The following is a 22268-nucleotide window of genomic DNA, read 5'->3' as shown; positions in this document are numbered from 1 at the left end:
GATCTTAGTCCTTATGCAGTGTGACTGTGGGCCGTGCTGACCAGTGGAGGGAATGGCGCAGCGGGTGGGGGGCGAGCGTGCTTGAGTACAGCACGGTACAGATGGCCAGTGTGACCGCACCCTCAGAGTTGACAAAGATTTAGCTCAAAACACGTACATCAGATTAGTCCTGTTTTTTTTTTTTTTCCCCAACAATACAAATGTTTGGCATTCTAATTACACTTTCATGGATGTTTATTCATAATAATATTTCAAAAAAAACCCAAGGGCACATTACAAGCAGTGTTGAAAACAGACAATATAAAACAAACCAGATTTGCTTCACTCATCCCTATTCCAGGCATATATGGGACAGCACCCTTTAGTAAAAACACAGCATTCCTTGCAACAGCTTTCTTCCTCACAAATAATTTAAATAATTGTAATATTTTTCAAATGTTTCTGTAAACCTCGGCTAAAGTTTACAATCTTTCCTTTTTTTTTTTTTTTTGCTGTTGTGAGAGGCCACTCTGAAGACGCCTGCTGTCCACTCAGCAAAGGATTGAAATCAGAGCAGGAGGAAAATAATCCAAACTTTATCATATCCTGAAGGCTGCAGGCCGATTTTTGACCACCTCTGTCTTGCTTGTTTGCAGATGAACGTTGCTGCGTCTGTGTGCGATCCTGGCCCTTCTCTCACTTTGCACAGCTTCAATAATGAAGGAGTTGTTAAGGTCTGGCAGTTAGCCCCTCGCTGAATTCACCCTCTTTCTCATCCTTCCAGCTTCTCTGTCTCTCTGTGTCTCTGTGTGTGTCTCTCTCTCTCTCTCTCTCTCTCTCTCTCTCTCTCTCTCTCTCACCCTTTTGCATCCTAAAGAACCTCCTCTCAGCTCCTCCTCCAGTTTGCACCAGTGTTCCCATAAATGAACGGCATCATCCGGCTCGCTTGTTTTGCAGAATTCAGATTCTGATTCAGAGAGCACTACATTATTACTCAAATCATCCTAGCCTTTAATCAAACCATATCGATGAAGGGACACCGCAGCGTTAAAACCATAAGCTGTTAAATATGCAAAACACATCTCTCCTCTGAGGAACAGATGAGTCATATACGACACCTGCACAACTGTCACAAATTTGTAGCCCGACGCTACTTTTGGGTTCATGTTGTCAAGAGAAGAGTCTCATTTCAAAGGATCAGTGAAATGCTGTGAGGTTTCTGTGATGAATACACTTATATGAATCAGGAGACTAAAGAAAAAGTAGGGGTTTTTTTGTGTAGCAGGACTTTGTTTTCATTTGTTTCATCTGTTGTTGTTAATGTTTGTACATTGTATTTGTACTCAGAAGCCATTTCCACATATGCGATCCTGAAAATTCCTGGAACTTTGAGTGGCCGGCTACTACTGATAACTTCTCTAGTTGGTTGTTTACCAGGGGTGGAACGGTTTATGTATTCGTCACGGTTCAGACATCATAAGATAAAAATTAAGAAGAGAACATGAAGACGAGAAACAAATGGCATTAAGATGACACGGCAGAGGAGAGGAACTTTCTCCTGAATATTAGACATCTTGTGCCGAGGCAAAACAAAACAGCTTATCCCCGCTGTTAAAAAGATGAAATGAAAAAACTCTGGATGAGAAATCAGAATTGAGCATTTTCCATATTGTGGACGAATAAAGTTGAATATGTGACAGCTGCACCGGTTTCATTAAAGAAAAATGTGACGTGCAGTTCGAAGTGGGAAGCTTGTTTTTTTTTTACAGTGACACAGCCTGCTGCTTTGTGAATCACAAGTCAGCTGCTAATTGAAATTGAGAGAGAAGTCCCTCAGTGGATGGATTGCTGCTGGCTTACACTTTGGCTGATGCCCGCTCTTCTTGCACACCGTGCTGACCCCTAAAATATCATCCTTCATGCTGAGTGATTGCCCCCCCCCCCCCAAGCTGACACGTGAAGATGCAAGAAGGGCAGAGTTAGAATCCCTGATTGACACAAAGCCAGGTCAAGGCTTTACTCTGTATTCTGCACAAACCTTGAACTGAACTCACAGCTGTTTTACACTGTTTAGTTAGCAGCCAGGTTCACACAGGACAGATTAGACTGAATACATTTACAGTTTTAAAACTGTTTTGGGATGTAATTGAATGTTTTTCTTCGTGTACTGTGAAGTGATGATGGGAAAGGGCTTGTCTCCTGACCATACAGTCTCCTCACAGTCACCCCCTAGTGTTCACTCCTGTCCTAGATGCCTAGGCACAACATGCTGCACCTGGAACACCTCACATGAATCTGTCTGCACTAATCAACCTTTTAGTTAACAGTCGGAACGGCTGTGCTCAATTTGATGAATACAAGTTAATTAGCTTCATAAATAATTAGGGGATAATATTCCCCCTTTGTTAAATCCTGTTTGAGTTGCTTTGGACTGCAGCAGTGAGGTCCCAGCTTGAAGTGGACTGAATAGTTGTATCCACTTTACTGTTTATTGATCAACAATTAAGCAATCATCAGTTAGGCCTGCAAAATCAAATGAATATTAATCCCGTACTTTTCATTGGCCCTCCCACAATCAAAGAAACAATATTGATATTTACAATGTGTGCTCAGCTCATTGAAAACTCTCTCTAAGAATATTAAAGAAAAACATGAAACATCACCCTATTTAAATATTAAAAATTAAAGAAAGATTAAAATCCATTCAGGAAGTAAAGTACTCTGTACAGGTACAAGACTGTATAAACTTCAAAATAAAAGCACAGCAAAGATCAGATAACATTCAAATCAGACACAGAAACAACAAGAAAACATGCAGTTTATTTTCAGAATAAAGCGCTCCGTTTTGACAGTTCAGAACAACGACCAGATGTGTTCATGAGTTTTTATACCACATGCGTCTTTTTAGGTGGGATACATTTTTAGTCTTATAGTCACCTATTCACACTGATCGGCTGGTGTCTTGCTCAAGGACACACGTGCTGGGGATTGAACCCCTGACCATCCGATGGTGAGTCGGCTGACTCTCCCACTGATCCACAGCAGCCACTGTGACCACGGCTCATCTGGAGCAGCTCAGACTGTACTCTAAAAGTGCTGACTATAGATCACTAATGCATGGTGCTGTGTTTAATTGCTTGAGGAATCATTGCTGTGTATCACGTCTCTTTTCATTTATCAACCCTGCCTGTAGTCCAACACCTCATTAGTAGGGCCTTATCTTTTTTTCTTTTTTTTTTGGGAAATAGACTGAACAGTTTCATTAACAAAACCGTATGTATAAGATCTGTGATACTCTTGTTTGTTAGAAAAAAAACAAAGACAAATTCTATTGTTAGTCCAACAGGATGTCTTCAATAAAGTATGAAGAGTGAAGGAAAGGTTTAGCAAAGGTTGATTGTTAAATCAAAATAATCAGGCCTTAGGTTTAATATAGTAGTTTAGTATCTCCGTGTGTTGTTTAGTAGTTGACTCAACAAAATCATGTCGATAATTAACTGAGCAGCATTGTGTAAGCCCAACTGTGTGCCTCCAGTATCATCATTCAGTGCACAGAATCACAGTCGCCTTTAAGACTTGATGACATATTCAAGTTTATCTCTGTGCATGAGAGCAGCAGCTGGCTGTAGACTCTAAGCACCGGTGGGTGCTAGCCATCTTGTCATTTTCAGTCCCTGCTAGCTCTAAGCTTTCATTTCCCTAATGGTGACTTAGTGGAGTCTCTCACGGTGGCGCAGGCAAGAAATAAGAGCAGTGCCTATTAGCTAATACATTCCCTTTGATAGGGAACTAATGGTGTGTTCAGAGACAGACACCTGTGCCTCTAAAGCCAGCCTATCTCTACACACACACACACATACACACACACACACGCACGCACACGCACATGCACATGCACATTTTTTCCACTTGCTTCTTTTTACTAGCTCTCCTTCTTCCCTCCCCTTTCTCTACTCCCCTCCCCTCCTCTTCTTCTCCCCTCCCTCAGCTATTCTAAAAGGAAGCCACACCCCTCAAACAGAGCTGCCAGCCTTGTTTGCATATTAACCGTTTAGTTGCCAAGTGGCTCTATGTCATGTGGCTGATAGATACTTATTGTGCGTTTTTCAGACTTTTTTTTATTTGTATTTTTTTTTTTATGTCCGACACTTCGCCTATCGAATGGTATGTGACATATCAGTAATTTTATTTGGATTGATTATTCTTTATTAGTTTTTTTCCCACTTTAAAAGTGGAAATTCCACATAGTTCTGTTGTGATTTCAAAGGTGACTTAATCAAGTACACCTAAGAAAAAAAAATTATCCCGTTGTTTTCAGTTAAACCGTGAACAGAAGCCAGAGGAGATGTTCGTTTGTGTGCCCTGGTTGCGTTATCTTCCTGTAGATTTGTTTACCTTGGAGAGAGAACGCTGCCGTTGAGCTCCCAGTAAGCATGCGCTTTGCTTTAAAGTCCAAACTCCAAGGCCGGGCCTGACAGGTGGATCTGATGCCTGCTTGCTGCTGCACACCGTTAAAAAGGAAAGGCCAGTCTTATCACGTGTGTGTGTGTGTGTGTGTGTGTGTGTGTGTGTGTGTGTGTGTGTGTGTGTGTGTGTGTGTGTGTGTGTGTGTGTGTGTGTGTGTGTGTGTGTGTGTGTGTGTGTGTGTGTGTGTGTGTGTGTGTGTGTGTGTGTGTGTGTGTGTGTGTGTGTGTGTGTGTGTGTGTGTGTGTGTGTGTGTGTGTGTGTGTGTCTCTCTCTCTGTGAGAGATACGACGCTGTAAAAAATGTAAAACTACTCGACCTCAGAGTGATAGTGAGAAAACTTCCACAGCAAAGATGAAAACCTTGGTGTTTGTGTCGGTCGCTCACTCCTCCACTGTCACACACAAACAGTTAATGCAAACACATTCAAAATGACGCTACCCACACCAGTTGGTTTGTTTCTCAAAACTTTATTAAGGTTATCTGTGCAGCATGAAATTCATAGCCATATTGTGTCGGGGCCTACACAGCTCACCCACATAATTCACACCAGTGAGAGTAACTTGAGCAGAGAGCGAATGAAACAATATGATACATTACACACAACAATATACAAAAAAAACAAAAACATGCGTTCCTTTGAGGATGTCATGCTCTTATCATAAAATCAAGACATGGAAATATTCCGATGTATTAAAAAGGATACGCTCAAGATGCGTTTAGATTTGGAAGATCTTCGATGTGTGTCGTGCGTCATGGTGTGGTAATCACTCATCCCAATTATTACGACGCGTTTGCATTATGCGTTGCACAGACTAGTCCGCTCGTCAACTTTACAGCTGTGTGATGTGGCTTCATGTCGGATGTCGGCCGATCATTTATCAGGATAGAAAATCTCAAACTCTGACTGAGCGGGACTCTCACTGTGTGTTGGCAAACACGCTCCGGTTACCCAACTCTTGTTGTGTGACTTGTTGCACTTTTACGTGCTGTTGTTGCATCCTTTATTGCAACCTGCTGTTTTTATTTTATTTGACAAGTTTTAGCAGAATATATATTCATTTTTGCCCATCAGTATTTGTGTTGGTTGTAAAGTATTCTTCTTCTCCCATGGTTTTCTTGATAATATCCTTTGCGACTAGTTGACATAGACTTGACTTCTATCATGATGGTCAACTTAAATAAATCAAAAGTAGTGCTACCTCTAGTTTCTATAGTTTAAAGACTGGCCATCAAAAGACCCGTCCTTCCTCTTAGCTTCTCTTTTTTGTGTCTAGTAGTCCCGGCTCCTCTGACCAGCTCACATATTAATGCGTGCAGCTGCATGTTAAGTGTGCAGTACGCTGACTGTTATAGAAGCCTCATTTTTGCAGAGTAAAAGATTTGAAAGCTGGTGGGGCTCAGGCCTGACCCAGGAGTGTTGTGCTCTGTACCTGGCTCCAGGCCAGCCCTGTGTCTCTCTCTGCATACTCCCAATAGCATGTGCCAGCCGGTGCACATGGCCCTCTGCATCACGGTGTCAGCAGTCCCCAGAGAAGCGGGCTCAATCCTCCCAAGATCTTCTTCTGGGGCACAGGAGCGCTGCATGTCCTGGAAACTTCCAAGTCCCCCCCCCCCATCCGCAGCGCTAACAGGGTGACGAGGCCTTGACCTTTTGAGGACTTGAATCCAGCTGTTAGTCTCTGGACACTGTGTCTGGTAGAGTCAAGGAAACGTAAGTCTGCTGTATAACACGTTTTTATTTCTATCTGCAACTCGGTGTGCTGAATGTATCAGGATACCTCTGGGAATTAGTTAATCAGTAGTTTCAACTAGCCCTTCTGTATGATGCTGGCCCATAAATAAATCATAAAATCATTGGCAGTGACCTTCATGGGTAGAAAAAAAAGCATCCGTGTTGACAATCTGAGTGAGTGAAATCCAGTACTTTGGGGGTTAAGTTGTGAAAGTTAATGTAATAACTGCTAGCACCATCTGCTGGCCTACTTCCCTACAAAGAGAGAGAGAGCGAGCGAGCGAGCCGGGGAGAGAGAGAGAGAGAGAGAGAGAGAGAGAGTGAAAAACGAGTCTGGGTTTTAACGACATCTCTAATATTCATGCTGATGCATTTTGCTGCTTTGTGCTTTCATTTTCCGCCGCTCTGCCTGCCAGAGTCTCGAGCTCGCCACACACGCCCCAGCCAGGGAGAGGGGAGGGCAGCGAGGGACAAGTGGGGAAAAGGAGGAAAAAACAACCAGCTAAACAAGCAAGCAAGCTGACACAAAAGCCTTTCTTTTTTTTCTTTTTTTTTTTCTTCCCCGTGTAATAAATGGAGTAACCTACCTTATCCTGGCTGTGCGGAGAAGACGAGGTGAGGCACAAAAAGAGGGAAACGGCGAAGCAAAAAAAAAAAAAAAAAAAAAGAGCAAGAAAGAGTGAGAAATACAAGGAAACGGCACTGAGAACACGGAGAGCCCACACGAAAGGCAGGCGGAAAGAGGAATCAATGAGAGGGGAGGAGAGAGGAGGCAGGGGAAGGCAACTCTGACACACACACACACACTGAGAAAAAAAGAGTGAGGGAGACTCGGATGAAGCCGGACGACGGCGAAGCAACACGCAGCAGCAGAATGAGAGCTTCCTGGACTGCCACGCACCTCCTCTACCGCCCACAGCGTTGCTCCCTCATCACCCTGTGAAGAGACAAACGAGGGCGAGAGAGAGAGAGAGGGAGAGAGAGAGCTTCCATGCGCTCCTCTTGAGCCCTGCCCGCTGGGGGAGGAGGAGACGCACAGCTCCGGCACTCTCGCACTCGCCCGAGGAGAGAAGCTGACCGGGGAAGGAGGAGGGGAGGCAAACCAGGAGCGAGGGAGGGGAGGGGGGGACAGCCACGGTTCCAGGAAGAGCGAGAGAAATCGACTGTTGATAGAGGGGGGAAAAGAGAGAGTGTTTTTGAGTAGAAAGCTTTGAGCAAGCAACAGAGAAGAAGAAAAACCCGGCGACAGGGCAACGCTTTTGTTAGCCGGTTGGAGAGGGGGGAGGAAAGAGGAAGAAAAAAAACAGCAAAAAAAAAAGAAACAACACACCATGTCTACAGTGAAGAGGCCAAGAGGAAGGGTAAGTGAGCTGCGCTGAGAGCTGGGAGGGAGGAGGGACAAGGGGTGGGGGGGGGGGAGGAGGAGGGGCCGGCAGGAACTGAACAACCTTCTCTGCTACTGGCTCATGCTGCACTGCCGCCATCTTGAACTCATTGCTGCTTTTATTTTCCTCCCCTTCATACTCATTTGCTCTGCTGTGCTAGACCTTATCAAGGCACACTTTCCCCACCCCATCCCCCCACTGGCTCTTCATTCCATACATCCCATTCCTGCACTCTTTCGGATTCCTCTCCCCAAGCTGCTCTGCACGCCAGTTTACGTAGTGTATGGTGTGTGTGTGTGCGCGCTCGTCCTCCATGAGTTGAACCTGTCAGTCAGCAGAGAGCTCACTACATGTGGAAAATAAGGGGTGAGAGCGAGGGGAAGCTGGCCAGCCCAAATGAAGCTTACTTTACCTTTTCATGGGCTGTAATGGTCCCCGCCGTTTCCATGGGACTACGTGCTGCTAGAGAGATTGAAATCACTGCAGTGCTGGCAGGCTGTAATTTCAGTTATTTATAGATGTATTACACAGCTGCAGTGCTCTCACATTTGGTGCATTTTATCTTTTCTCTCTCTCCCCCCTCCTCCCCTCCCCTCTCTCTCTCTGTCTCTCTCTCTGTGATAGAAGCCTATTTTCATATTTTTTTTCTTCCTCTTGCTTCTTTCACGTGCTCTCATGTTCTTCCTCTGTTAAGATTTGCTTTCAAATCCCTCCCCCTGTCTTTGTTTAACCTTTTCACTTGAATGAGAACATTCCAGCAAATGTCTTCCTAATAGCCTCAGCACTGTTGCACACGTGAAAATCATAATGCAGGGCTTGTGTGTGTGTGTGTGTGTGTGTGTGTGTGTGTGTGTGTGTTTTTACCCGTTCTTTGCAAATGAATTCACTACTTAGTCAAGTCCTTCCCCCACCCTGTTGTTGAGATTCAGACTCATTCTTCTTTTTTTTTTTTTTTTTACTTAACTAGCAGTGTGGGCCAGAGGCATACGCAACACATTTTTAGATTAGGTCATCCATTTATGGGTTACCTTGCTGCTGGGCTCAAGGTCCACCTCAAGGCACAACTGTAGTCACAACATCTATTATTCACATATTATCATGTGTCAGCCAGGCTGGATTATTTATGTCTGCAAGGCTCACTGAAACCTGCTACACCTACAGTAGTTGGTGTTTCCCCTTCCTTTTGAACAGCTCGCACCGAAAATCATTTCAGTTGCTCCATGCTCGCCGAGTGTTCGAGTCACACGGTTGTCAGTGTCAGAGTTTCCGAGTCCTCTCGACCTGATCCACGTGAATTATTGTCTGGAAAGAGTGGCATTTCTCATAGTGAAAGTCTGCTTGGTGCGTGTTACATGGGAGGCAGGAGGTGTGAAGTGAGCGTCACGTGGGGCTGTGCGGACCCATCGTCAGGGATGTGGACAGCAACGAGCTCTGCTGTCTGAGACATTCACACAGCCAGGAGGAGTGTGTGTGTGTGTTTTTCTGAATGAGTGAAGTCGTAGTGGTCACATCACATGGATACAGTGTATTACATGTTCATAGAAGAAGAACGTAGAGTACTACAGTCAGTTCATGTCATGTCTGTATTTATTCACATCATAGCAGAGCTGGATGACAAATATAATACTTGATGTTTATGGATTTTATTTACATGTTACGGAAGACGATGTTTGTAGCATATCAGAAACTGAAATCGTTGCATGCAGTGCTAGATCGGACGCATGATGTGTGTTTTGCGTTGAAAGTCGCCGTGCACCAATGCAAACCGATAAATGGCAGCCAATAATGGTCCTGTGTGGCCAATCGGAAAACAATTTGGCACGCACCAGTGTTAGTATCCTCCATGGAAGAAAATGTCAGCAGTGTGGGAGTCTTCTATCATGTCTTAGGAAGATCAGGAAGAAGTCAGAGATGTTGGAGGAAGATTTCAAGTGGAGGGACCACAAACGGCAGTTTAACTGCATCTCATTTCACAGCTCAGTTACAGAAAAAGGACATGAGGATTTACAAAGAGGTAGTGAAAATCCCTGTCAGTTTCAGGCCTTATTTTTACACTTGGTGAATCTGTAGTTTGAATAAAGTCAGCTCGAGTAAAGGGGTCAGTCTGAACATTTGTGAAACACTGCTGTGTTTTGTTTTTCCTCCACTGCAAGCTTCGGTCACTCAGCTCTGATTTAAAGGGCAAGTGTCCGTTTTCTAGGTCTGTGTGTTAAAAAGTCAGGATTGTGTCATCTACAAGAGAAGACATTATGTCTGTAGTTTGAATGAGATCATTGCATGAAAGAGGGGGATTGTTCTAAATACTAATTATAATTCTTTCTCTCTGCTCTCCTAGCCTCGAAAGAATGCTAACGGTCCCAGTAGCCAGGTACGGGTCCTAAGTCCCCCGATGAAAAGCAGCTCATCGTCCTCCTCTTCCTCATCGTCGTCATCCTCATCCAGCTCCCCAGCAGAGAAGCGAACGCAGCGGAGGACGCATCATCAGATGGAGGCGAATATTCTGGACAAGCAGGAGAAGGCCAACAGAATAATATCAGAGGCCATTGCTAAGGCCCGGCAGCGTGGGGAGAAGAACATCCCCAGAGTTATGAGCCCGGAGAGCTTCCCCAGCTCTTCTCTGCAGCACAAGAGCCACCGTGAGCGCAAGCACAAAGGAAACGGCAAAACGCGGCCAAAAGAGAAGGCCTGTAGGAAGGTCTGCATTTTACCCTCGTCCAAGCCCAAGCAGAAGGCCAAGATCGGGTATGTAACCGCAGTTGTTCATACTGTAAAGCTCTGAAACGCTCGTTTCAAACAAATAATACGATGAGTGGAGCTTTCATCAGGTCAGCCAACCACTGCGGTGTTTAATGAGCCTAAATACAAAAAGTGACATATGCCACTGCAGTGGGTAAATTGTAAATGTACTGGCATCCCTCAGGAGAGTTACAGCACATTAAACCCCGAGATAGAGCTGCAATCATTTAGATTTCTATACATGTTCATCTTAAAAAAAGGTATTTCAATTTTTTCTTCATGGAATAGCAATAATTATAAGACATGTAAATCATAGAAGACGACAAGATGCACGTCTTTATTTTACAATATTTTGAATGGAGCAAAGCTTCTTTAATCTAAACATAAAATAAGAGACGTGTAGTTTCTTTGCAGACTTTTCTTTCTATGAGATCAACATTGATCTGAGGGTGTCATCATTTCTTCTGCACCCATTTCTTTATTTTTAGATTTCGAACACCGGTCGCATGTTCAGTTCTTGCCTTTTTACAGTTTTGAAGCCGCTTGTGTTGTGGTGGGTTTTTTTTTAAATTTATTTATTTTTTGCGGATACATTATATACTGTGTGAACATTGTGCTTGTCAAGATGGAAGCTCAAAGTTCGACAGCGTTTACTGCCCGCAATAACAATAAAGCAGGCTCAGTCATCAGCGCAGACATGGGAGGAGCAAACAAAGGCTGAATTTATGTGTGAAGTGAGACACTGCTGCTGAGTATATTCAGGCAAGTCGTGCTGATGTATAGATACTGTGATCGGCCTCCCATCCCCCTGTTTAAACTGCTATAAGCCACACCCGACAGAAGCTATTGAATTATCAGCTGGTGCAAATGTGAGGGCTGAGGCAGAGACCTGGAGGAGAGAGAGGTTTAAGATAATGTCATGTCAAAATGTTCTTCTCCATGAATCTATCCATTTCTTACCATGTTGAGAAAGGCCTGTTTACATTCCTTTTCAAAGATGAAGCATGAGAGAGCGTGACAAAGGTCAACAGTATACACCACTCACAATAAGTAAGGATTATTGTTATTTACATGGCTGCATTTCCTATTTGGTCTGAATTTTAATAAATTAAGTAATAGTTCCATTAATGAATGAAAATTAATTTTCATTAGTGTAATATTTATTACCCTGACCATTTAGACAATAACAAAATTAGTCCTCAATAACCAAAATTGACAGTCAGTAGCTCCACTAGGGGTGGCAATTTACTGTTATCTCTGCAGTCGAGTACTCTTTCATTAGGTAATTAGAGTACTCGACTGCAGAGATAACAGTAAATTACTGTATAGTATATAGTACTGGCAGATTATTATTATTTGCATGATTATTTTTTATCACTAAAAAAATCTTGCAATCAGACGCAAGATTTTTATTCCTGTAAAATGACATAAACATACAATATTTAATAATAAATGTAAATAAATAGCCAACGACAGAAAGCGTCATGTCACGATAGCAGCGTAGGCTATAATCTTTGTGCTGTGTTGCTTAACACTCTGAAAGAACAGTCCCGTACCTGTTGTTCTCCGTGATGGTAGCTTGTACTCCGGTTCGTCAAACACCCTGAGCTCTCTCAAGCTCCTTCTATAAAACTTAATGGAAGTATATCTCCAGTTACCGTTTTGGTAACAGGTAGCAGGCTAATGACGTGTGCTAACAGCGCTAATGACGTGACGCGAGACTGCCTGTTTGCTCTCCGCTGTTTTCCAAAATGTGTTTTAAGTATCAAGCATCATTTCTTTGGTAGGCAGTTTCAACGTCACAAATCTTGCACTGAACATCCATTTCATCGTTTTATCATCACTTTTCTTGACTGACATGTCGCAAGTGTAGCAGACAGTTCTGTATTTGTTGTGCTTTTGCTTTCTGTCTAATTTGTCCCTTGAGAGTTGCCGTAACTGCCTATTGTTTTTGTTGACATCTGACTCAAGTGTGCTGAAGCCGTGGCCGGAGAAGTCATACTCCTGTATCCCGTTCACTATTTTCCTTGCTTGTGTATTCAGTGAGGCGAAAATAAAAAGCTGGGTTACAAGAATAACGCTGTATGAGCCAAAAGCAACGCTCGCACAGGTGAGCGAGTAATGACTTGGAACTCGAATAATCGAGTCAGTGGCGAGTGCTCGTGCCCATCCCTAGTTTGCACTATATGCTACAATGAGAGCATGACAGCGGCCTCTCATGCTCGAGCCTCATGATTTTGTTCTGAGGCAATGCTTTCCACTCCTCCACAAGTGCTACACGCAGTTCTGTCAGGTCACTTGGGGGAAGTATCAATTCGCTGCTTCAGCTGGTCCCAGATGTGCTCTATGGGGTTCAGGTCAGGGGACATTGCTGGTCATACCATATGAGGCACTCGGACTTCCTGAAGTCGAGCTGTGACCATTCTGGCACGAGGGATGGCGGAGCATTACCATCCATGAACAGAACGGTGGGGGTGCGCTGGTGGAACTGGGGGATGATGATGAGTTCTATGATGTCTCTGAGGTAAGAACAAAGATATTTCAAAGAGTTTGAGATATTTGTCCTCAGTTTGTCTTTGCTTGGCCGTGGTGGAGACACATTCGTTTTACCATATCAGCATTTAATCAAATGCGAGCTTGTTAGTCATGAATAGCAGCTGACTGATTGGTCTGACTTTTGCTATTTGAATCTTGATTCAATGATGTCATCGTTGGAAGAGAAGGTCGGCTGCTGTGTAATCCATTTTTATTCACTGTAACCGTACTCGGCCTACGAACAGAAAAATAAAAGCTCCAGATCAGGTTGAAACTCGGCCTGCTATTGTCTCAGTTAACCTTTTATAGCTTTCATGACATCATACATTCCAGCCATTTTGAATCATTCACGTCATTTACTCTAGTCATAAGAGAGAGTCCTGCCAAATCTAACGGAAGGATTACAATTTAAGGGGCCTTGAACTTATATGACATTTTTCTCAGCCTGTGGAGTTTGAATAAATGCTTGTATGCTGCTTTTTCCTTTTTTTTTATCATTGTAGGTAATGTGTACAAGAATTACAGTACATCCATTTATGACGTGTCTCCAACATAGTAAGTTGGTGAAAGGCCCCTTCACGAGCCTTTGTTAGCACACTGACTGGCCTCCTTTTGTCCATATGAGCAAAGGAAGATTTTAGTCTGCAGAAAGCAGGAAAGGTCAACATTGATATCACAGTGTGAACGCTGTCTCGTCTGGTCTAACCCCACTATCGGCCACTGTTGGACTATGGCAGTGATGTACATCAATATGACAAGAGGTTTGTGGGAGTGTGTGAATCTTTCACATGAGGTGCAAAGATTCAAAATCAAACCAACCCCGAGCTTCTTCTCTTTAACCAGAATGTGAAGAGTAAAGAGCAGAGAGTTGTGTTACAGCGAGGCTGGACGCCTGGCTGTAATAATCAACAAAATATGACTCGTTATGACCACGCTGTTGAAAAGGTTCTTGTGTCATGTGATGTAAGGAAACGTCACAGTTTGAGTTGTCGGCGTGTCTCGGCATCGAATCCTGAGAAGTCGGAGCCCGTCGCGGTCTAATGGCGCTGTAACGTCAACACGAGGACTCGAACATAAATACTACGCTTTTTGACATGACCACATCGTTCTCCCTTTGTCAACACTTTTTATCACGCAAAAAGAAAAACATCTGCAGGTGTATTATTTTAAACATTAGAATGAGTCATCCCTTTTTATTTATAAATGAACATTTAGTCAATGCGTAAAAAGAATACATTCCTGTCGGTAAAAGAAGTCAGACCCTTTTTAGACACGTACGCAATCATTTACGACATCTGACTGTAGATGTGGTGTGAGTTGATGCAAGACTGACAGGAGGAAGCTTGTCCAGCTAACGGAACCCATTTTAAAACTGTGAAGAAAACGGAAAGAAAGTACCTGCATTTTAGTTAGTTTCAGCAAGTGTAAGAAAAGACATATACTGTTGTGAATGTGTGACAATGGGGAAGACAAATTTGTAATTAAAGCGAATGTCAGTAAAAAGTTTTGCAGATGTTCGTACGGCAAGGCTCTGAGTTTAATGCCACACTTTTTTAATCTCTGTTAGACAACAGTGGCATGCACACTTTAAGTGAGGTGTTGAAGACAGATAACAGAAGAGCCCTCAGGACAGACGTGTAGTGCAGGAGAGCCCCGTTCATACGCACGCACCGCCCAGGATCTCCCCATACAATATTAATGGAGCTCAGCTGCAGAGGTACTAACCTTCTGCTAGAGTCATTATTTCACTCTGTTGAGACAGTGTGCTGGCTCTGTATACAGGAAGCTAGACATTGTGTGTGTTTGTGTGTGTGTGTTGACTGTATGCTCAGTCTTCCATTACATCTGACTCTTCTTTAAGCAGGGAAACGGGGCTTGAGATACCGCTTTTATCCGAGTTGTCTCTGTACTTGGCGGTTCGGCTTCTGCGAGGCCACCGTGCTGTCGCTGCTACCTGCGTTTGTACTCGAAGCATCCGCTCCGTTTAATTGCCAGTAATTGCCTTCTGGATCACTTTGCTGCCTCACTCTGCCAGCCGCCTGCCGAGCAAGTGAGGGTTCACATCATCATATGGAAACACTGTCTGACTGATGAAACATCAATGGAAGCAGCTGATCAAAATATGGATGCAAGCAGCTGCTTTGACAGGTGGACGGGGCAACATGACACGAAGCCAAGAAAAGATCACTGACCAACGAAAAACAAACAACTAGCATTTTACTGTACTGGGATATGAAGGAGGAATATTAAGGAAAACACAACAGCTTATCACATTTCTTTTTCTTCCAGTCCCAAGTGATGTTTTAGTTAGCTTAAATACTGTTAGTGCATTAAAGCTGGCTACTGCCAACATGTAGTTAAACAGCTTGAATGTGAAATATATTTTTGATACCGTTCTTCATTAAGAAATGACCCGTGGTGCTTGAACCTTTATCAAAGCTTACACAGACTCAGAGACACATGGACAAGGATGGAGAATAACCCTGGAGGAATCCCATCAAAATGATTCGTTAATCCAGACCCCCCCCCCCCCCCAAAAAAACCTTATTTATGTCATTTAAACAATTTGTTTGAAAAGGAGTGAAAGTGTGAAAGCTGTGAGAGATCTGCACTCAAACAAAGGCCTCATTCATTGCACGTCTTCTAACGTCATTAAATGTTTCTATGATACATTCATCGTGTTGTGTATGACACTTTGATTGTAAAAGGGTGTCACATATTTCACCTCGAAGCGCGATGATAGGACCCGTTTCTCAGTTTGTTTGAATTGAGATATCTTTAACATCCGATCTTCTGCAACTCAATTTTTAACAATTGCAACAACGGAACTGGTAGATTTTTTTTGTTATTATTTTTTTTAACAGCAACATATTGCATTGTTATATTTACTGACACAATCTCTCCTTGTGTAAGGAAAGGGTTATTTAGCAGGCCAGGCTTCACTGATCACATCCCTCCACAGGGCTGGAATTGGCTTTTCTAGGCAGCCTACCTGATGAAAAATAACCTCATGTAATCATCAGATGAAAGCACCGTGCCGCTCTTTCCCTTTTTTTTTTTTGTTTTCTCCCTCCTCCCCCTCCTCCTCCTTTACATCCCCCCCCCTCTCCCCATATAAATTTCCAGCCTGCTCAAAAGCTCTGCATCCAGTGTTTCCCGTAAGCAGGCGTGTTCTAAATCTGCTGATACTATACAAAGCAGCAGGGTTGCAGCAAAAAATATCAAACAAAATGGAGCTTGTGAGATCAATTACGTGATAGAAAATGGAGGTTCAAGTCTGGTGTATACGCTGCAGCGTATAGCTGTTCATATTTCAGTGCTGCCTGCTCGCCGTCTAATCTCTTTTCCCCCAGTTTTTTTTTTTTTTTTTTTTTTTTAATTGAGTGTTTTCCTAGTTAATCCCTTGCAGGGTGTGTATGCGTACATGTTCACACGTGTGTCTGCATGTGATACATTAGCATGTTTGTGAGGTCTGTGTTGAATGTCTTTGTGTTGAAAGTCATGCCCGTGTACTCATTCTCGTGTGTCGGTATGTGTGTGTGTGTGTGTGTGTGTGTGCGTGTGTCTGTGCGAGCCATTTTCAAAGTGTTTGCTGTTTAAGCAGCAGTCCCCTATGTGTCCATGTGCACCGTGCTGATAGAGTGTTTGTCTCGGAGAGCGGGCTTGATTATGCTTTTACTACTGTCTCCAGTTGTGTGTTGTGTGGCACGGAGATTATAGCCTTCCATTCATAAGAAGGGGGATTTCCTGTCAAGAACCAGCACTACTGTCTCAATAAGCCCCTCAGGATGAAAAAAAGAAAACACACACACACACACACACACACACACACACGCACACACAAACAGAACACACTCACGAGCCGTTCAAGATGACTCAGTAACACACAATCAGAATTTCTGAGGTAGACACAATTCAAGGCGATGAAAGCCGCGCCGAGATGCTGAAGCACCACATTGCAGTCTCGGCCCGCGAAGCACTACAGTATCTTTTCATAACCTGAATTTATTAAAACGCAACCCTCTCTCTCTCTCTCTCTCTCACACACACACACACACACACACACACACTCCAGGTGGCAGCATGCCAAGTAGGGCAGGACAACACTGGGGGGACAAGGGATGGAGGTTATTTGGCACAATAGGAGGATGGGAGCCAAGTAAGCTTCCAACAGCAACGAGGCTATCATTTTCATGAAAACCCCCCCCAAAAAAATCTACTGTTAGCCTATCAGTGAGGCTCGCTCTGTAATGTCAGAGCAGGGGCGGCTGTAGTCTAATTAGAGATGCAAGATTATGTCTGGAGGATGACCTCTTTAAATCCTGCTGGAGATCCAAATAGATCTCTCTCCTCTGCATCAGTAGCAAACATAAAGGGACTGTCTAACCCTGACCCGAGCGGAGTAAAGAGCGTGCAGATGCGAAATTACAGACAACAAACATGTTGATCAGAGGCCAAAAACACCAGTGGGAGTGGAAACTGAAAGATGATATTTAATATTCAAACAACAAGATGTAGACCGTAACATCCAGAGTTCTTTAAACAATGAAAATAATGAAATGGAAAAAAAAGAAGCTGAACAGGAAATGAAAAAAAGAAAATACGAGCACACAAACCACTTTCAAAACAAAGTGTACTTCATTATATGTTATATAAAGTATAATTCATTATGTATGGCTTCCCTGTCCTACTTAGTCAGTGCTGTCAACACTTTCAACAAGTGACTTTAATGGTTTCAAGAAGAATACAAACACATTTGTTTCTTCTGAATTCATAGAAACAGATTTAATATCCCAAACAACAACTCGACATGTCCACAGTGATAGAGATGGATATTATTGGATCATTGAACGTGTGGGAAAAAAAATAGGCTTGAATCGATTATTCTCATATAATACAGCTGCATTATTCTTGTGAGTTAAAAGTAAGGCTTCTATTCTCCTTTCAAAAGAACGTTTCTCACAGTTTGCTCTTTAGATCCAAATAGTTTCAGTATTTGGTCGATCACTTAATGATCCTCACATGTATGTATTATTTATCAATCAAGGATGGTTGTTTTTCACTCACACGTTGCCTCTCTGACAATAAGGACTTGATATTCCTGTTTTCTCCCACTGTTTTGATTCAATGAAAATGACATGACAGCTGTTGCAAAGCTCCCTGCCAAATGGTTTGGCATTCTAATATTTGTTATAGTGTGCCAAAAAACCAGTTTCAAAGCAGGCTGGCCAATACGACCCAGTCTGTTAAGAGGACTCACTTCGACATTACCCTCAACAGTTGTGCATCACCTGTGTGCAGTTAGTTTACAGGTTATACTGTCAGGCATGTAAGGCCAGATATATGTTGTAGTTAGCTCTGCACCAGCCTTTACCACAACACTAAGACATCCTTCTCCTCTAGTTCAAGGTCAGAAGTTGTGTTTAGCGTTTGATCTTCCTGTGCAGAAAAGCTCTTCATCCAGTTCTTCACATGAGGGAGGCTTCTCTCTCACCCTCTCGAGCCGAAACCAAAGGCCCCTCTTTTCAGCAGTGAGAGGAGGATATGAATGCCTACATTTCCTCCCTGTCATTTGACTTAATACATTTCAGCTTGTGGAGAAGCTACCCGGTCCAACGGAGCGTGAGCGTGTGCGTGTGCGGCGGCGTTAGTAAAACCCTGGGTGGTCCTGTGTATCAGCCACAGCTGGGCGGAACAGGCTGTAACCATTGCTTAGATGTGGCTTTCTGCTTTGCGTGTACTGTATTTATCCGGAATACATGCTTTCATCATACCAAACCTTCACTATGCCATGTGACTTATGGAAAAGCCATGTTTCCATATCAGGATGCAAAGGAGCCACTTCACCATCAGTGTTCTGTCTCTGTACTGGCTAATCTTGATGCTTTCAAGTGTCGTGTTTCACAGTTCAGGTTCTCCCATATGTGGATCAGAGCGATGCTTTAGCCCTGTTATATTCTGTTAGCTGCTGAGCTGCTGCCTGGTAATGTGACACTGTTAATCTGCAAGGCCCGATTATGGGCCAGCTTTTATTTGGTAGAGGAAGAACATTGTGTGTTGTGCCATTCAGCTGCTTCCTAATGTGTTTTTTTACTCTTTTCTTCTCGGTGGCACAGCTGGATGATTTTTTTTTTTTCCTCCCTCCATTGTGCTGCTCTCTGACTTGGCACATTCCTAACCCATTCATTGTGTTAGTGGACATGTACTGGTGTTGTTTTCTCAGGAAGTGATGTCACCACGGACATTACCGCCCACACGGCTAATTACCCTCCCAAGGGCAGGTTGCATGGCAACCATAAAGTGTCATTGTCGAGAGGATTTGTGAAGTGTAATATCATCCAGACGGGGGAGGGACAGCAGATAGATGGGACGCTTTTAAACACAGTGCTGCCGGAGGAATCCACCGATTTCTATTGGAAAAGCTCATGTACTGTATAACATTCATGTGGGTGAAATGTTGAAAGCAACAACAACCGTGTGTTTCTACTAATCTACCTGGGAACATTTTCTTTTCTTATTTAAATCGATTAAAGGCTCTGTGTCCTACCCTCAGCATATACACACATCATTCATTTAGAACATCTATTAGGGTTTAACATTAGCTCCTTTGGCTACTTTAACTAAGGCCAACATCTCGTTTCCCTCTGCAGTCCAGAAGGTGAGCAAGTTAGTTCAGAAGAGACCTACTTGATATGAAGTCAGGATTCTCTGTGCTTTATTACAAATGTACGTTTTCCCACCTGCCACTGTGGCACATCACTGAACTCTTTCACTGGCTACTTATGATCGATGTTTGCGCCTTCTGTGGAAAGATGAAAAATGAATGAATCCTTTGCCGTGGTGGCAGCCGGGTACTTTAAACTTTTTCAGCTGCCACAACCAACAGTTAGCCTGCAGGTGGCAGGTGCTAATTTTCCTATCCAGCGTGGCTACTTATATATATACTTACTGTGTTCTAAAGATGGGAAGACCTCTGAGTCTGGTAGTTTGCAGTTACCAGGATGCTTAACTCAGGAAAAAAAACAGGAATATTGTGCACTTGAAACTCCATCATCTCCATACATTCCTCATCCCATAAAAAAAAATCCATCTTTTCTAAGGCCTGACTTGTTGAAGGAGCTTATTTTATATGCTGTTGGCTAACATACCGCCAAGTTGGCTCTCTTGGTGTCTAACAGAATGACTTGTTGGCTAACATAAGACGATATTGGTTTGCATGGAAACCTTTAATGCTATCTTATATAAACAAGCCCCACGGGGACTTGTTTCCCAGTGGAGACAAACCTGGGCACGCAACAGTGTGTCTGAGTGCCTGGTATTGTACGTGTGTGGATTGGGGAGCAGGTTTTTTTTTTTTTTTTTTCCGTGTGGGTTTGTGATGCGTTTGCGAGCACATCGGAGAGTGAGAGGAAAGATGCCTCCGTGTGTGTGTTTCTGTTTGATAGCAGCGCTTGTATTTTTATTTTGTCCATTAATATCTCAACACCCCAGAGATTTGGCACCCGTGTCTTCCAAGAGATATTACATGTGGAGAGGCGCGAGATGGGAAGTGCGTGCATATGTGGTGAGAAAGTGTACGGAGAAAAGGTCACAGAAATAATATGCGAGTGCGTGTGAAAGAGGGAAGAGAGAGAGTGCTGGTGAAAAATATAAGCTCGGTTTGCAATCTGCTGCTATCGGATATTACATCCCAGCAGTCTGTCTTTGTGTTGCAGTTGTACATGGGGCCATGGTGAATATTTGAAAACTCACAAACTAGCTATGGGGGGCTTAAAGGGAAAAATGTTTGCCAAATGACGATCAAATCATATGAAGCCGGTCTCAATCCTCAGGCTCTGTGGGAGCTTAAGCAAATCACTGGATTCCTTTCCCCATAAACTGAGGCAGCTCCTGTAGCGAGCATGCTAATACATGAAAGCATTTCCTGCCATACTTTAGCTGCTCACCCAAGCAGTCACTGTAGCTATAGCAGGATCAAAAAAAAAAGAAGTGATGCTGACAGCTGCACAATGAGCTTTTTTTCTTCTTATAGAATAAAGGCTACTGCTGCAAATATTGTTTATGGACTGCACTGCAGCAGCTGCCAGTCTGTTGTTTTCATCACAGCGCTCGTGCAGGAGGCAGGAGTCTCTCAGCCGAGCGTTTTCTTATCAACCCACCGAACTTTAATTTAAATGCTGTGATGAATTAGATGAAATGTACATTTCTAAGTCTTTCTTTAAGCAACACGTTCTGAGCTTTATAGGCTGCTGTGTTTGTTGCTTCTGATCTTACTGGCCACAAAGATGGGAGTCGTTGTCACCCACAAAACCTGCTTCTTCTAAATGTAATATGAAGCGAAGCTGAACACGTGAAGCTCAAACAGACTTACTGTAAAATACCCCGTCTGTTTCCGTTTCTCAAACGATCTTCATGCACTGTGTTGTGTTGGTACCAGCTCAGTTTCACTGGATTGAGGAAGACACGTTATAAAGACAGTTAATACGGAGATTTTTTAGCAAGATCCATAAACAATGGCACGCTTGGATTACGGCTTAATGTATGATGTATTTGTATGACAGTAGCATGCAAAACAAAGCTCACTTTACAGGACTGAGGGTCGAACTCATGGTTTGTTGTCTTTGTCTCCTACAGGAAAATTGTCATCAAGATCGGGAAGAAAAAAAAGCGAAAGCCTGAGTCCTCGGAGGAGGAGTCGGATGATGACCCTCTGCCGAGACACACTTCTAAAGTGTCATCTAAAGATGTCGACTCTGTGAGTTCCACCACACACACACACACACACACACACACACACACACACACACACGCTCACAAATCATTCACAAACAATTAAACATAAACCCACAGTAAGCGCTTTGCCTGGTGTCCTTATAGTCTGCTTCCCTGCTCCACTTTGAGCCGAGGAGGATTGACTCTGCGGTTCACTCAGAGGTCATGCAGTGGGTGGCTATCTCTCGTACACATTCTTAACTGCGTGGATGATTTTTGATCAGAGAGCACAGTTAGAAAGATCTCGTGCACATACCTGAATTAAACAGCTTTATCATTTAAATGAAGTGTCACTGCCACGGCAGTCTGTGAAATTAAAAACCAGCAGGTTTTTACGGTTAGTTTGATAACATAACACTTAGCTAAATTCAATTATCTAAATCACTAAATCCAGAGTGATGCTATCTTCTTTCTATTTTCCACTTAATGTATTGTGGTGGGAATATTAATGATTGCCCACCCGAGGTTAAACCTTTTTTTTTTTTTAAGTAAAAAAAAAAACAAGAACACCACCAAGTGGAAGAGTTTGAGCTCATCTTAATAAACACAAGAGACAATAAGAAGTTTACCTGACTTTGAGGCAATTTTAAAAAAGCTGTTAAAAAAAACAGTATGTTAATGTTTCACAGTTTTTTAATAGGTTAGGGTTTGTAAAGATGAAA

The 22268-nt window shown here is 43.2% G+C and overlaps 1 protein-coding gene and 1 long non-coding RNA gene across 7 annotated transcripts in view; one reads left to right on the top strand and one right to left on the bottom strand.

Annotated features, from left to right (window-relative positions):
* The window catches only part of chd9 (chromodomain helicase DNA binding protein 9), a 63338-nt gene that overhangs the window by 12245 nt on the left and 28825 nt on the right, over positions 1 to 22268 (top strand). For 5 of the 6 annotated variants that reach the window (XM_079340012.1, XM_079340011.1, XM_079340015.1 and 2 more), the window contains exons 3-4: positions 9899 to 10305; positions 21469 to 21589. In XM_079340012.1, coding sequence (XP_079196138.1) covers positions 9899 to 10305; positions 21469 to 21589 — 528 coding nt within the window. Of the gene's footprint in view, positions 1 to 6431; positions 7540 to 9898; positions 10306 to 21468; positions 21590 to 22268 lie in introns of those variants that run through there. The other variant, XM_079340016.1, reaches the window with a different exon arrangement.
* Positions 4898 to 6855, bottom strand: LOC306821527. Its single transcript, XR_013778806.1, has 2 exons — positions 6766 to 6855; positions 4898 to 6433 (listed from the first exon to the last, which is right to left on the bottom strand). It is a non-coding gene; the product is annotated as an uncharacterized lncRNA (long non-coding RNA).

The sequence above is a fragment of the Symphodus melops genome (assembly GCF_947650265.1).
Source record: "Symphodus melops genome assembly, chromosome: 3".
Classification (NCBI taxonomy): Eukaryota; Metazoa; Chordata; class Actinopteri; order Labriformes; family Labridae; genus Symphodus; species Symphodus melops.
The sequence above is the reverse complement of the archived record's forward strand: the minus strand, read 5'-3'. Positions and strand labels throughout refer to the sequence as shown.